General features: G+C 48.2%; 1 protein-coding gene across 1 annotated transcript in view; it reads right to left on the bottom strand.

Moving 5' to 3' along the window:
* Positions 1 to 228: 228 nt before the first annotated feature.
* LOC139048629 (zinc finger protein ZFP2-like) overlaps positions 229 to 17,427 on the bottom strand; it is a 133,863-nt gene continuing 116,664 nt past the window's right edge. The window contains exon 7 of the mRNA XM_070523081.1: positions 229 to 1,226. Within this exon, the coding sequence (XP_070379182.1) occupies positions 1,189 to 1,226 (38 nt within the window). The 3' untranslated portion in view covers positions 229 to 1,188. The remainder of the gene's footprint in view (positions 1,227 to 17,427) is intronic.

The raw sequence follows: 17,427 nt of genomic DNA, 5'->3' as shown, positions 1-17,427 counted from the left end.
GTTCTAGAGCATCGTTGTATCGTGAGCTCATTTCTCATTTCGGTATTGTGTATGTCCTGCGCCGACACAACAAGCACGTTTCGAAATGTGCCGAGACTGCTCGACTGCGTTTTTCAAATGTGAGCAATAAATAAAGTTGCTGCAGGAGCACTAGACGAGTAATTGCAAAGTAACACACGTGTGTAAACAAATGTCGCGTTTATTTAAATTTATTTGTGCGCGTGTGTTGCTTGGAGCGTCTGCGAAAAGTTCAAACGTACTGAGCGAAGCTCTAGCTCCTGCGAGGCAGAAAGATGCGGCGCGCACGCACTGTAGGAAGCTTACTTTCGTTACGTTCGCACGCTCTTTGCTGCCTTGGAAAACGTTTTTTGAGTGCTGCGCTGAGAAAGGCTATGGAAGCATTTACTCTCTGTAAATAATTGCGAGAAAAAAACATTACGATAACATGCATAAAAATATAGGAGATAAATACTTAAGTCTTGTGTTGTACCCATTTGAAATGCTTAGATTTTTTAGTCTGACATGGCTATAAACAAGCCTGATGCTCTCTGTACTTGCGAGTTGCAGCACTCCGAAAAAACACCTGAGATTTCTTTTATATTGTACACGTACTTCGCCCTGCTGAGCTTTCTCTCTTTGCGAAGTGTGGATGGGCGGAAGAAGCTTTCCAGGTCCTTGATTTCTAGGAAACCGTGCGTCAACGCAACCGAAAGAGGAGGCTCCATGGTGGCCTATACACCTTCGCTTGCGAACAGCTCTTTTTGCACCACTCAATTCGCGCCAATGCCGCGATGGGGGCGCTGGTGACTGGTTTTTCCGCAGCGCCGCCTGGGCAGAGTCTGAGGTGTATTCTATTCCGTGAGGCTCAGTAACTGCCAGCAGTTCCTCCAGGCACTCCCGGGTGGTGGTATCAGCGGCCACGATGTTGCGTCTATTGTTAACGCGAACCACTGCAACACCGGGACGCGAAGAGAGGGCCGCAGCGAGTGCGAAGCGCGGTGCTCTTCGAAGGCTCCGCCGGGCGCCGAGGGGCGGTAGAGCACCGTACCGACGACCGCAGCGTCCACGGGGAGTGCCACAGTCTCCAGGGCCCGTGCACGCCGCCGATCCCCCTTTGACTGCACCAGGGTGAAGCCGTCCGTGGTGGGCTCGCGGGCAGGTGGTGTCCCTCTCTGCACTGCCATTGCACTAAGGTAGCGGTCGGGTGCCGCGAGTCGTCCGTGGCCCTGGGAGAAAAAAAATTGGAGGACGCTTAAGCTTCGCCTTCAAGAGTGGAACGCGACAGCGTTCCCGTCGACCCACCAAGGGGTGTAAGACAGTGGGCTACAGGGCAGCCATCACTTACAGGGCGCCCCGCATCGGACGCGGTGAGCGTCGAGCCATATGGTCGATCAACGCGGCGTTCGGCGCAGCAACGAAACGTGCGCCTGAGCAAGCGGAACGAACCAAAGAACTCGGTATCTCGGAGGGGGAAAAGATGCACGCCAGCCAAACGTCGTGATCGGCACGGGCAGAGAGATAGACAGATAGTGATCTAAAGAAAGGAAGGAGGCTTGATTCTGCAGAGGGAGCAAGGCGAAGCGTTGTCAGAGGAGAGAGAGTCCGGGCCGCGAGCCGCCTCGCACAGCTCCAACGCGCGTGGCGCGCCATCTGTCGGGGCAGCGCCGTATATGGAGAGGAGGGGGTCTTCTGTGTTTGCCGCAAGATGGCTCTGCGTGTGCGGAAAGCGCAGAAGAAATGTAGCGGAAACGCACTTCGCTACTCGTGTAATTGCGATTTCTGTAAGTTACATGTTCATAATTACCGATATACACCGCAGTATAACTTTCCACGGCTCGTGTCGAAGGCAACACCGCATTCCCTAGAGGCGCGTTTGTACCGCTTGGAAGCATCGAACTCGTGGCTGAATGGTAGCGTCTCCGTCTCACACTCCGGAGACCCTGGTTCGATTCCCACCCAGCCCATCTTGGAAGTTGCTTTTTATTTATGAAGTGCCTGCCGTGATTTATCGCTCACGGCCGACGCCGCGGACGCCGACACCGACGACACCGGCTTTTCTGCAACACGAGCTCCTTAACGCTATCGCGTTAAAACGCGAGACATCGGCAGGCTCCCTCCTCTGCTTCTGTCTTCTTGCCCTTTGGCTTCGGCCGCGAAACAGGCTGGCGTGGTGGGTCCTTCAAGAACCGCGACGCGGGGTGCTCGGGGGCCTTCTGCGTCGAAACCGTGGAGAAAGTTCAAATCAACAAGGGACTGAGGCAGGGGTGCCCTTTATCCCCGCTGTTGTTTATGATGTACATGGTGAGGATGGAGAGGGCGCTAGAAGGAAGTAATATTGGGTATAATTTCTTATACAAACAGGCGGGTACAGTAATAGAGCAGCAACTCCCAGGTTTATTTTATGCGGACGACATTGTGTTGCTAGCTAACACGCAAAGTGATTTGCAACGTCTGGCTAATATGTGTGGACAGGAAGGCAACGATTTAGGTTTTTCGAAGCTGCTACCGTCACTGCTGGTGGAACCTACACGTGTCCACGGATCGTCCCCCTCCCTCCGTTCTCTACTGGCAAGCCGCACCTGCGCACTACTGTCCGATATCAACGGCGTCCCCTATATAACCGCTGCACGACGGTCCCCACATCATTCACGGAGCAATCCAGGCAGCCTTCGCAACCAGGCAGAGGCTAACCGCCTTCTTCGTTCATTGCAGGTGTGTATCCTGTATCTTTGATTACATCGATCTTAGGCTACTGGATTGCTCCGTTCGTGTTTGTGTCCAGCATGGGTGATAAGCCTCCTTCAACTATAAAAGAACTTGTAAAGGCTATGACTGACTTGAGTGCACAGTTTAACTCTAAGCAAAGTGAACTAAAGCAAGATATAAAGCATGTGATTGAATCTGAAATGGAATCTGTCAAAACTTCAATGGGCTTTATCAATGAAAAGTTCGAAGAATTTAGAACAGAGATCTCTGAGCTCAAAAAGACCCTGTCTGACGTGAAAAACGTAAACCTGGAAATGAAAAAAGAAAACAACCGACTCACAAATGAAGTGAAAACTCTCAGGCACGAATTGACTGAACTGCAGCAGTACAGTAGAAGAAATAACCTTGAAATCAAAGGCATCCCTCCAGCACCCACTGAAAATCTGATTTCAGTGATGACATCGATCTGTCATCTCTTGAGCACCAAGTTCGATGAATCCGATGTTGAAGCTATCCATCGTGTGCCCTCAAAAAACAAGGACGAACCCAACATCATTGTTAAGTTTGCTTCCAGGAAAGTGAGAGACAGCATTCTGAAAACAGCGAAAAAGCAACGGCTGAACACTACACTTCTGAGCTTTGACGATCACGAAAATCCCGTGTTCATCAACGAACATTTGTGCCCGGCAAACAAAATTTTGCTAGGTAAAGCACGGAAAGCCAAAAAGGAAAAACAGTGGAAACACGCATGGGTATCAGATGGCAAGATCCTGATGCGCAAGACAGATACCTCGCATGTTCTACATATAACCTGTGACGCTGATCTTGCTCAGGTAGTCTAGAAACATGGCCTTTTCCGTCGAGGAAATCAGTGCTAAGTGGCACGAGAGCGAAAACCTTTCCATTTTTCATTGCAATGTCCGCAGTATAAATAAAAATTTAGACCAACTCACTGTACATTTATCGCAACATTCTTTCCAGTATGATCTTATCGCTGTAACTGAAACCTGGCTTAAGAAAGGAGAAATACCGTACATACCGGGTTACACAACGCTATCTTTACCAAGAGATAGCACCGCACGAGGGGGTGGCGTTGCTCTTTTTATAAAAAACGGCATAGATTATCAACAGCTCTCGGATTCCTCTCTGAGCTCTAATACCACAGAAGCACTTTTTATTCGCCTTAAGACAGACGTCGTAATAGGCGTGGTATATCGTCCGCCAAACACGTGCACAAGTCAGTTCATATCTGATATGGAGTCCATTCTGGTTCCTCTGATGTCTTTTAATAATCAGTTAGCAATAGTTGGTGATTTCAATATCGACTTATCAAAGGATGACTGTCCAGATTATATTTTCTTACTGGAATCGTTCAACCTCAAGAATGTTATCAATGTGCCCACTAGAATTACACATCAGTCTGCAACAATTATTGATCACATCTTATGTAACCGTGATATGGATGCCTGCGCTGGTGTTTGTAACCAAAACATTGCTGATCACTGTTCAACTTTTCTGTTTCTGCCACGGTCGGGTATCGATTGTATTTGCCCTACCCATACCAATGTATTTTCACGGGTGGACTACGCGCATGTCAGGCGTTTGCTCGAATCTATTCATTTCGAAAATCTGTGTCACAGTGACGTTCACACAGAATTTGCTAACTTCGTATCTGCTGTTTCCGATGCAATTACTAAGTCAACACTGAAGTTTTCTCGGCGCAACTACAAACATGCCATATGTCCTTGGATTACTGAGGAAATACTCACAGTATTGAAAAAGAAGGATTCATACTATAATAAGCTCAAAAACAACAGAACAAATACTTATTACTTGAAACAGTTTAAGTATTACAGAAACAAATCCGTGGCGCTGATGAGAAAATCAAAGAAATTGTATTATACTAATTTGGTTAATCGTCAAGGAAATGACACAAAGCAAGTATGGAAGATTGTAGGAGAAGTTACGGGAACAGCTAAAAGAAAACAGATTGTTCCTGTCAACTTGTCAATAGAGACTGCAGACCAGTTTAATCAGTTCTTCACAACATACGGTCAGAACAGTGCGCAACCTACTCCCTTAGCTTCAGTGACATCCGACATACCTCGATGTATTAATAATGAATTCAGTTTCTCGAACATTACTAGCGATGAAGTTGCAAGTGTTGTGGCGAACATGCCCACGAATAAAGCGGCCGGGCCAGACGGCATAATGGCTAAGGTAATCAAGGACAACATTGATTTGTTTTGTGTTCCTTTGTGCAGAATATTCAATCATGCGATACACTCTAGCTTATACCCCGATACTTTAAAAGTTGCAAAAGTTGTTCCGATATTTAAAACTGGTGACCCTAACAACCCGTCTAGTTACAGGCCAATATCTGTACTGAGTGTCGTCAATACCATTTTTGAAAAATTAATTGCTTTCCAACTGAAAACCTTTCTTGATGTTAATCATATTATTTGTCCTCAGCAACACGGATTTGTTTCTAGCAGGTCCACGTCCACGGCTGTAGTTACTCTATCACAGCTTATCCTATCTGCTCTTCATAACCATAATGTTGCTGTAAGCGTATTTATAGACATCAAAAAAGCTTTCGACACAGTTTCACACTCCATTCTTTTAATGAAACTGGAAGCATATGGTGTGCGTAGCGGGGCCCTTGAATTCTTTAAAAGTTATCTTTCTTCACGACAGCAGCAAGTTGTCCTCTAACAGTTCACGTCTGCATACCAAACTGTTACGTGTGGTGTACCCCAGGGGTCAGTTCTGGGACCGCTTTTATTTTCGCTCTTTCGCTCAATGCAATACAGTGTTCTCAAATTTTGATGTATGCGGATGACACTGCACTTATCTTTACTGGCAACTCACTTGAATCAATAGAAAATCCTATTAACAATGAACTCCAACGTATCTCGACCTGGTTTCGTAATAATCATCTAACTTTAAACACTGAAAAAACTAAATATGTTATTTTTCGTTCAAAACAAAAGTGTATTGAATTAAGTGATTTTTCTATATGTGTTGACAACAATGTTATTGATAGTGTGTCTTCTTTTAAATATTTAGGGGTCATGTTCGACTGCCACTTGTCTTGGAAGGAACAGGTGCACAGTGTGTGTAAAAAGGTTGCGTACGGTTGTTTTACTTTGTTTAAGGCACGGCGGCACTTTCCACCTGCTATTCTTAGATCACTGTATTTTTCATTATGTCACAGTCATCTCAGTTATTGCAGTGAATCATGGGGAATCACATACAAAACGTATTTAACACCATTGCTAAGACTACAAAAACGTGCCTTGAAAACCATGGGATTACCTTCTTCGAATAGTTCTAACAATAACATTTTTGACGCAATGCAGATCATGTCATTCACAACCTTACGCGATTACAAAATAGCTCTTATGGTTAATAATATTATAAATACCAACTACCCCTTACCTCTTGGTGCATTCAGTATTCCCGTCCGCAACACTAGACAAGCCAGCAATGGCAATTTTAACCTTCCTATTTGCCATAATGCGTACGGAGAAAGACGAATAGAATTTACAGGAGCGAAAATTTGGAACTCGTTGCCAATTGAAGTAAAGCAAGCTAGGAATTTCAAACTGACATGCAAGAAACATTTTTTGGGAATGGAAGTAAAGCTACAAAGTTAGTTTTTCTTCAATGTGTTTGTGATTGCTGTCCTATATGTTATTTTGTATTGGACCGCTTACTAGCCTCATTGGCTATCGGTCCAAATATCTGTGTATACATTTTGTTTGTGTTACTCAATAAAGACTTCTTGATTCTTGATTCTTGTTTGAAGTTTAGTGTTAGAAAATCAGGTGTTATGGTATTCAATGAAAACAGTGAACAGACAGTGGAGATACAGGGCCAAGAAATACCTCAGGTAACAGAATATCAATACCTTGGTATATGGATAAACGAAGGCAATGGATATATGGAAACACAGGAAAAAACCATAACAATAAAGGGGAAGAGAAATGCAGCCATAATGAAGCACAGAGCGCTATGGGGATACAATAGGTACGAGGTCCTCCGAGGTATGTGGAAAGGTGTAATGGTTCCAGGACTTACTTTTGGAAATGCGGTTGTTTGCTATAAATCAGGGGTACAATCAGGACTCGACGGGAACCAAAGGTCAGTGGGTCGCCTCGCATTGGGCGCTCACGGGAAGACTACAAATGAAGCTGTGCAGGGTGATATGGGTTGGACTAGTTTTGAAGTGAGGGAAGCTCGCAGTAAAATTGAGTATGAAGAACGCCTGAGGAATACGGAAGAAAGTAAATGGGCTGGGAGAGTGTTCAGGTATCTGTACAGGAAAAACATTGATTCACAGTGGAGGAAAAGAACTAGGAAGCTTACCAGCAAGTATGCAGTCTGTAGGGTGGACAACACAACAACAAAGGTCAAGCGGTAAGTCAGAGAAGCTGAATTAATCTCATGGGTGGCGGCAATGGAAAATAAACCTGCCATGAGTAACTACTTAAGAGGAAAAAACGAAATCAGGAAAGAAACCATTTATGATAACCCAAAGGGAAGCTCATTACTTTTCGAAGCGAGATCAGGATGCCTTAGAACACGCACCTATAAAGCGAGATATAAGAAGGAAGAAGAAGCATGTGCTTGCTGTGGTAAAGCTAGGGAAACGACGGAGCATGTTTTATTAGAATGTGAAGACGTCTACCCAGCGGTCGATTTAGGCACCACTGGCCTCCTTGAAGCCCTTGGGTTCAGAGGGAGCAGTGGTAAAGCAAACATGTCCGCAATAGACACTAGTAAGAGGCGACTGGAGGATTGGTGGAAGTAGGGAAACGACAAAAGACGGAGACGTACAAAAGCACAGTTCGCAATAGGGGATCAGAAAATTGGGGCGTGGTAGTTCAGTGTTTTTTTTTCTTTTTTCATTGTTCAACTTAGGTAGAATATTAGGCAGTATAGTAGCAAGAGCTTGGTGGCGTAACCCACCGCCCCGTTCCAAAGGGGACGCTCATAACATCCATCCATCCATCCAGACCTAGGGGACGCTCATAATATTCATCCTATCCATCCAGACCGCAGGTAAGGGCGAGCGCCCTTACCTTCACCCTGCACCTTAACTTCACCCTGCAGTTGAATATAACGGGGAAATATTCAAAGCTTTGGGTTTTAAAAACAGTGAAAGTAAAATAGTCTTTGAACACGTAGAAATAACTAAACCGAGGCTATCTGATTGGTGGATAATATCAACACAAAAGTAAAGGAGTAAATACATAGGTATACATGCATATAGTACCATTCAAGGCTAGGTGGCACGCGCCGCCGCCGCCCGATTCAAAGGGTTGAGTACTCCCGCGCTGTGACGTATATGTTGTGTGTGTTCCATGTTTTCTTTTCTTTTTATTCCGGCTAGACACACTGGTGTGACCGCCTGATACAAAGGGCAAAGCCACAGTATCTATCTATCTATCTATCTATCTATCTATCTATCTATCTATCTATCTATCTATCTATCTATCTATCTATCTATCTATCTATCTATCTATCTATCTATCTATCTGCCCATGTTCGCTGGCTGCCGTGTGCTGCTCTGAGCAGGAGGGAGCGCTCGGCGGATGCTTATGTCGCCCGGTGGCCTCCTCGTCCTCGCTCTCCATCTCGCGGGCGCGTTTCCGAGAGCTGGACATATCCATCTCCTCGTTGTCGAAGGGTGGGAGCGCGACCGAAGCATGGGGCTCCTGTACTGGGGAGCCATCCTCGAGAGGCTCCGAGGCTACCTCGGGGGTTACCGGTGCCGTGATGTCTCCTGGTGCGGTCGTATGGGGGGGCACCACAAGGAGACCGATGGTGGTGGCCCGTTCACTGAGCCACTCGTCCAGCATACGAGTGGCGCGAAGTTCCAGGACCTCCCTTGCCCGGAGTTCGTCGAGGGACGCGGGGACGAGTGTCACATGGCTCAAACTGGCGTGGCGACGGTGGCCTCTTCTCGCGCACGGGAAGAAGGCCAAGAGCAGCGAAAAGCGCGTCACACGTAGTTGTCGGCGGGTGCAAATCTGCCCGGTGAAACGTTGCAGATGATCGCGAAGTTAACCGCCCAGTCCATGCCTCAAACACTCTTGCATTAGTCGATGATATACAGGTACGTCAGCTGACGTAATGGATGGATGGAAGGATGGATGTTATGAGCGTCCCCTTTGGAACGGGGCGGTGGGTTGCGCCACCAAGCTCTTGCTATTATACTGCCTAATGTCCCAGCTAGGTTGAACAGTAAAAAAGAAAAAAAAAACCTATGAACTTCCACAACCAAATTTTTTAATCCCTTATTGCGAACTGTGATAAGGCGCGTGCCTATGCCATCTAGGCTATATAAAGATTATATATAGGTTATCTAGGTTATACTGTATACCACAGACACGATGTCGCAGCTTAGCATATTGCCAGTCGCTACGTTTGCAGTCCACAACGCAACAAAGTCGAATCATAATGCTCGCGCAAAGACTGACACCGACTCTGACCGCACCCGCCGCGGTTGCTCAGTGGCTATGGTGTTGGGCTGCTGAGCACGAGGTCGCGGGATCGAATCCCTGCCACGGCGGCCGCATTTCGATGGGGGCGAAATGCGAAAACACCCGTGTACTTAGATTTAGGTGCACGTTAAAGAACCCCAGGTGGTCCAAATTTCCGGAGTCCCCCACTACAGCGTACCTCATAATTAGAAAGCGGTTTCGGCACGTAAAACCCCATAATTTTGTAACTCTGACCGCGGAGCTCTCAAGATGGAGCACGTTGAAACACAAGCAGACGACGCTTGCTTGTGCCAGAAGTGCTTAAGTGTAGTGAGAAATTGTTCTTGTGCATTCGCTATATGTCACTTTCTTTTTATAGAAACAAATTAAAGGGACCCTCAAACGATTTTGACGATCTTCAGGGACCCTTTAAAGGTCCCGGCCTGAAACGGTTCGGACAAATTTTCTAGATGCGTAAGGTACAGCTTAAGTAGAACATTCGCACCACAATTTAAGTGAAGCGTTACGTACTAATGGAGCTACAAGCGATTACAAGTTACCCACCTCCCTAGCCATGCTTTTCCTCCTCAACTCGTTCGCCGAGCGATCGGGGCTAAGCTCCACCTTCACTGGTTCTGCGTCACAATGCGACGTCACATCGTCCACTTCCGGTTGTTCTGGAGCCCGCACCCCCCCCCCCCCCCCGCGCGAAACCTCTTCGCTAGCCGCTTGGCCGTCGACACCAAGCGAGAGCTATCGAAGCAGCGTGCGTTGCGAGCATTCTGTCGCAGCGCCGAACGTGTCTGGTATTCCGGTAACCACACACTAGGCGAACGTTTCGATGGAACGGTGGAGGCATAAAGTTAAGCTGAAGAAGGAACTTTAGCGTAGACATACGTGAGCTGCCTTATCGGACTCCACGGTCCAGGCACTCGTAGGCGAAGAGCTTAACTAGCCAAACAAAGAGCTAATATTGCTCTAACCAAGTGTAAAACATTTTAAACATTTACAAAAACAACGTGTAAACGATTACACTCCGGCGAAAAATTTACACCAGCAGCAAAGAATACATTTTGTTACTGCTACTGTGTCTGGTTGAGCACTATGCCACGAGGTGGCTGCACCGTGTAGATCATTCATGTTTGCGCTTCTGTTCATCCCATGAAACGGCACGCAAGGGGACACGACCAGGCCCTGTGCCCTTGCGTTTACCCTAATACCGGACTCGCGAAACGCTATTGGCGGTGTAAAGTGACGGCCGCAATCACGCAAAACCTGGCGTCGATCGGATGGCGGCAGTCCGATGCGCTGCAGCCAGTCCGCTCATCTACTGGCTTGCAGGGGGACACGATGTCGCAGCTTGAGATATTGCCAGTCGCTACGTTTGCAGTCCACAACGCAACAAAGTCGAATCGCAGCGCTCGCGAAAAGACAGACCGACACTGACAGCGGAGCTCTTGTCCAAGACGCAGAACGTTGTAACACAAGCAGACACTAGCTGTGTGCCGGAAGTGCTTAAGTGTACTGAAAAATTGTTGTTGTGCATTCCCTTTATGTTAATTTCTTTTTATAAAAAACAAATTAACTAACATTCCAACTATTACGAACATCATTTGTTTACCATAAAGTTGGAAACATTATCGATCACGCGCCCTGGTCAGCCAATCGGATAGCTCGCCCCACTGATGTCATATGGGTGATTTGCGTCATATGGGTAGGGGCGGCTTAAAATTCCGCCGCGCAGTGTGCTGCGATCGGCAGCGATGTGCATTTTTAAAACCTTATACTAAATTACACGCTTTACGCGGAGCACTTAGATGCGTCAGTTAATGATCAGAAGGACCTACTCTAACGGCTCAGTACGTTTGTACAAAATCGTTTCAGGGTCCTGTGGCAGATGGGTAGCAAGCCCCAAGGGTAGCGTTGGCCTGGCGGCCTGGGGCACAACTGGAAGCATCCGAAGGTCCTGGCAAAGCATGAGTCGACTGCTAACAGAACAACTTCTTTATTCTAGCATCGCAAAAGAGCGGCCGGTCAGGTCGACCGAAGTGGAGAGACGGGAAAGCACGCTACTCGACGGAAGAATTCGGAGCCTCTGTCTTGGCGTCCAGGGGCAGCTGCTTTTATACTCTCGGAGGTGAGGGCAAGTAGGAACGTCTCCGGATGAGGCCACGTGACGGCGGGGCACGGACACGCTGAGAGACATGTTGAGACAAGAAGGTGACGCATCCGCCGGGCCGGCGCCGGTCAGACCTCCTCGCTTCACACTTGGGGAGCTCCTCTCCCCGGCTGCCGCGCTTTGACAAGCGTGGGCACCAACATGCACACACACACACACACGCACACTTGAAGACACGTGGCATTGAAACATGCCTGGACGCGCTTGGCGGGGAGGCGTTGCGGCGGCGATGAACGGTTCAAAATGTCCGCCGCTTTGAACGAAGCCCCGGCGTCCGTTGCATCCGCGCCGGCTATACCACGCGTCGTAGGCGAAACGTAACAGACCGCCCCGCCGGGGGAAGGAGATCCCGATGGTCAGGGGACTGCATCCGCTGTCCGGAGGGATGTCGCTCGATGATGCTCATAACCGAAGTCGGTCGTCCTTCGGCGTTTCTTGAGCGCAGCGCACATAGAAGGCCTCGTTCTCACGTTCAGGTTCACACAGGACACTGCAAAGTGACTTCGGGAGAGTTGCCATTTTTGTTCTCATTCCCAGCAAGCGTTAGAACTACGCCGAAACTCAACCGCTCAGTCAGCAAGCACGACACAACCCTCACTAAGCCCTGCCAGGCTCTTTCCCCTTTTTTACTACTGCCTAGTTCCTTACAGTAGTCTAGCAGCACTCAGAACGCGTCCACAAATTGGAAAATTGCACTCGAAAGCACGCCATCACTCTGAAACACTAAACAAAAGCAATGCAGCGAAAACCTAGTGTTGTACGCTGATGACACAAATGTCTTTTTCTCAGGTATTGACCCTTACGCGCTCGAAAGAAAGGCTAACTATTGGTTGACCGGCTTGAGTACATGGTTAAAACTAAACAAGATGCAATTAAATGCTAGTAAGACCAAATACATTCTCTTCAGAGCAAAAGGTGTAAAAGCTCCTGACAACCTAAACTTAAACTTTGAAAACACTCAGCTGAAACAGTGCTCGCAAATTCGTTTTCTAGGTGTTCTGTTTCAAGAAAATCTCTCTTGGAATTCGCATGTTGATCAGCTTCGAAGTGATCTTTGTCGGGCGGTTGGCATTTTAAACAAATTGAGATATCTCCCGGCGTCCATAAAGCGGCAAATATACTATTCATTAATACATTCCCGTTTAAGCTACTGTTCCCTTGTATGGTTAACGACGACACAAACAAATCGAGATTCCCTCTTTGCAATTCAAAAGCGGGCGTTACGAGCTATTGGGAAAATACAGTTATTGCGCAGCTGCTGGCCCTTGTTTAGGTCTTATGGAATACTAGAAATAAGTAAACTGCACACATACAAATTATGTCTGGAAAAATTACGCCAGTACAAACTTGACAAAATAACCTTCGAAACCACCTATCACACTAAACTTAGCACATACGAACTTAGGAAACAATGTATGGAAACACCTCGTGTACGCACTAATTACGGTTTTCAGAGGTTAGGTTGGCAAATTCCTGACTTAATTAATCAATACCCTATTATTCTGGATACTGTACGCAGCACTCCCTCTATACGTAAATACAAAATGTTAATTAAAGCAATGCTCATAAATCAAGCTTAAAGGTGAAAACTGAACGTATACCTATCACTAGTGTGTTTTGTAAATACTGCTATGGTCGAATTGTGCTTTGAAGTATGCTGTTTTGTTTTTCCGCCGAAAGCCTGTGTTTTTGTAAGGATGTCTTATGCATTGTGTAAAAAATATTGAATGTGTGTTCTATTATGTAATGCTCTTTCTTGATTTTTGTAGCCTGTGGTGCCGCCTGTCATCCGGGTGGCGTGGCCTCGTCAGGCAAAGTATGCCTTTTGCCACGTCACCCTGGACAACCTTTTCGTTGTCTTAAATAAATTCTGAATGAATGAATGAATGAATGAATGAATCCTGCCTCAGGAAGAAAAACATCCGTAACAAACAACTCTGAGGCTGATTCCTACGTTAGGGGCTTCGACTTAAGCCATCGGCGTTACCGTTGAGACTCCCCTTTTTGTAGCGCACCTCAAAGGAATATTGTGGAGAGATGGTCTGCAGCCATTGGAGAGGGCAGTGATCCGTCTCAATGATAAACCTCGAGCCGGCTAGGTAGCATGACAATTTCTGAACGGCCCACACGAGACAGGCACACTCTTTCTCGGTGGCGCTGTACGCCTGCTCACGACTGGTCAGCCTACGACTAGCATACAGGACGGGGTGTTCCACTTCTCCATTTTCCCGTTGGCACAGTACAACGCCCATGCCTCGCTCACTAGCATCGCACTGAACAACGAACCCTTTTGTGTAGTCTGGCGATCGTAGCACAGGCTGGCTTGTTAGGGCGTTCTTTAGGACGCTAAAAGCTCTTTCCTTTGTCTCGTCCCAGACGACTGTTTGGGGCTCTGTTTTTCTTAGAGCATCCGTCAGGGGAGCCGCGATATCAGAGTACCTGGGGATGTACCGCTGATAGTAGCCGGCGACACCTAAGAACGACCGAATATCGGTCTTCGCGCGCTTGCGGGAAGTCTCGCACAGCGGCCACCTTTATTTCAGAGGGGCGGCGACGACCCCGTCCAATCACGTGACCGAGGTAGACAACTTCGGCCTGTGCTAGTTGGCACTTGGGAGCCTTGACCGTCAAGCCCGCTTCGCGCAGGCGGGTTAGCACTGCCCGTAAGTGTGCCATATGCTCAGACCAGGATGCGGAGAATATCGCTACGTCGTCTAGATACGGTAAAGCGAATTCTTGCTGTCCCCGCAACACTTTATCCATGAGGCTTGAAAAGCAGTATGGCGCGTTCTTCAAACCAAAACTCAAAACTTTAGGACGGAATGTCCCCATTGGTGAAATGAACGCCGCATACCTACTAGCCTCTTCTGTAAGTCGAACCTGCCAATAACCCCCGACAAGATCTAGGGTGGAAATAAACTGAGCGCTACTCACTTTCTCAAGGCGCTCCTCGATGTTAGGGATCGGATAAATTTGATCCTTAGTGATGGAATTAATCCTGCGGTAGTCGACGCAAGGACGAGGTTCCTTTCCCGGTACCTCAACTAAAATCAAAGGGGAGGTATAATCACTCTCACCCGCCTCAATAACATCGAGCTGTAGCATTTTCTTTACCTCAGCCTCCATAATATCGTGCTGGCGGGGTGACACCCGGTACGCCTTGGATCGTACTGGCTCTGGGGAGGTAAGTTTTATATCATGAGTAAGGGCAGAAGTCCTACCAGGCCTCTCAGAGAACTGACCTTGAAACTCTTGTAAGAGCTGGTGTAGTTCAGTTTTCTGCTCAGGCGACAGTGGTGCTTTACTGATTAAGTCACTAATGACTTGATCGGTGTCTTCCCTGTTCGTCACTGAGCCTAGTCCCGGAGGCTCGACCGGAAGCTCTTCGGGAACGTTTACCATCATACACACCACTGCCTCCCGTTGTCTATAGGGTTTGAGCATATTACAGTGGTAAACTTGCTGTGCTTTCCGTTTTCCTGGCAGACTCACCACGTAGTTAACGTCCGACAGTTTTTGAACAATCCGTGCTGGGCCCTCCCACTGCACGTCGAGTTTGTTTTTTAGCGATGTGCGCAATATCATGACCTCATCGGCCACCTCAAAACGACGGGCCCTGGCTGTCCGATCATAATAAACCTTGGCCCTCTGCTGGGCCTTTGCCATTGCTTCACCTGACAACTCCTGTGCCCTTAAGCGTTCAAGGAGCTTAAGCACGTACTCCACCACGACTGCGTCGTCGCCCCTGCCTTCCCACGATTCTCGAAGCATGCGAAGCGGAGACCTCAGCGAGCGACCGTACACCAGCTCAGCTGGCGAAAACCCCGTAGCCGCATGCGGCGCGGTCCTTAATGCAAACATCACCCCAGGCAGACACAGCTCCCAGTCGGTTTGTTGTTCAAAACACACTGCTCTCAACACGCGCTTCATGACGGAGTGGAGCTTCTCGACGGAATTCGACTGTGGGTGGTACACTGAGCTGTGTAACAGCTTTACCCCGCACCTTTCGAGAAAGGCTGTCGTCAAAGCGCTAGTAAGCACTGTGCCCTGATCTGATTGGATTTCCGCAGGAAAACCAACTCGCGCAAATATGGACAGCAGTGCATTGAATATCTCAACTGAGCTGAGTTCTTTAAGCGGCACTGCTTCAGGGAACTTTGTCGCTGGGCAGATCACAGTCAAAATGTGTCTGTACTCCGTGGCTGTTACCGGCAGAGGTCCCACTGTATCAATAACGAGCCGTCTAAAAGGCTCCGTAATGATAGGTACCAACTTCAACGGCGCCCTCGATTTGTCCCCTGGTTTGCCCACCCGCTGACGGGTGTCACATGTCTTCACAAATTCGTCTGCGTCCTGAAAACACCCTGGCCAATAGTACTCTTGCAAGAGACGGTCCTTAGTTTTCTTAACTCCTAGGTGTCCGGACCACGAACCCCCATGCGACAAGCGCAACAGATCCTGACGGTAGCACTGAGGCACGATCAGCTGATCGAACTCCAATCCCCTGCGGTCTAGATACTTCCGGTACAGGAACGCACCTCTTTCCACAAAACGAGCATTTTTCTTGGCGATACCTTCCTTGACAATGCAGCGTATTTTTTCTAGGCTGCCATCCTTTTTTTGCTCGGCTATCAAAGCCGCCCGGCTGACTTTTAGCAACCTATTAAGTCCGTCTGACGTAGGCGCGATGAGCAAATCTGCAGATAGCTCTTCTAACTTTCCCGTATCGGGCCTTTCCTCTCCGGTATCTGCTGCCTTCAACGCTACAGGCTCAATTTTATTCAGTTCGGGCGTGCTCTGAATATCAGCTTGCTGCGCCTCTGACCCTTTCTCATCGTTCGACAACGTCGGCCCCGCAACTACCGCCTTTGCAGCGAGCTCCCGAACCTTCGATCTGGTTAAGGCCTGAACGCTAGCCTCACCAAACAAAAGCCCCTTCTTGCGCAGGAGGTGATCGGACCTGTTCGAAAATAGGTACGGGTACTGGGGGGACAGCATAGATGACACTGCCGCCTCCGTCTCAAGTGCTCCGAAAGGTCCTTCAATAAGCACTTTTACTACGGGTAGACACACGCTATGAGCTTCCACGGCTTGCTTGATCCATGCGCACTCGCCCGTGAACATATCGGGTTCTACGTAAGAGGGGTGAACTACATCCATCGTAGCAGCGGAATCGCGAAGCACTCGGCACTCTTTCCCGTTCACGAGGAGGTCTAGCATGTAAGGCTCGAGAAGCTTCATGTTCTCGTCACTGCTGCATAATGACAAAAACACGACTTTGGTTTTGTTTCCGGACACTGCGCCGAAAAGTGACCCGGCTTCTGGCACGTATAACACACGCGCGCTTGCCTCGTCTCGAACCGCTTCCTGCGTTCGGCTTCGGCTGCCGCCGTCTCCTTAGGTTCAGTCGGACTGCTTACACTCGCATCCGCACTACGTGTGTCCCCCCTTGCTCTCATGGGCGTGAACTTCGGCCTCCCAAACTTGGAGCCAAGTTCACCCTTTTGACCGTCCTTAGCTCCGCGAGCCCGACGCGTCACAAACTCTTCGGCTAGCTCAGCGGCTTTAGCCACCGTACTAACGTCTGGCCTATCCAAGACCCAGTACCGCACTTCTCAGGTAACCGACTATAAAACTGTTCCAGCCCGAAACACTGCAGAACTTTCTCGTGGTTACCAAACGCTTTCTCTTCTTTGAGCCACTCCTGCATGTTTGACATAAGCCTGTAGGCAAACTCTGTATATGACTCACTTTTGCCTTTCTCATTTTCCCGAAACTTCCGACGGAACGCCTCCGCTGACAGCCTGTACTTTTTTAGCAGACTAGATTTCACTTTGTCGAAATCCTCTGCCTCCTCTCTCTCCAAGCGAGCGACTACGTCGGCCGCCTCGTCGGGTAACAAAGTGAGCAAGCGCTGTGGCCACGTTTCCCGAGAGAACCCCTGCTTCTCGCACGTTCGCTCAAAGTTAACCAGGAACAAACCAATGTCCTCTCCAAGCTTAAACGGCCGCATCAGGTCAGTCATTTTGAACAATACTCGTTCTCCTGCAC

The sequence above is a fragment of the Dermacentor albipictus genome, chromosome 8, assembly GCF_038994185.2.
Source record: "Dermacentor albipictus isolate Rhodes 1998 colony chromosome 8, USDA_Dalb.pri_finalv2, whole genome shotgun sequence".
Lineage (NCBI taxonomy): Eukaryota > Metazoa > Arthropoda > Arachnida > Ixodida > Ixodidae > Dermacentor > Dermacentor albipictus.
Note: the sequence above shows the minus strand (reverse complement) of the source record. Positions and strands in the feature narration are given on the sequence as shown.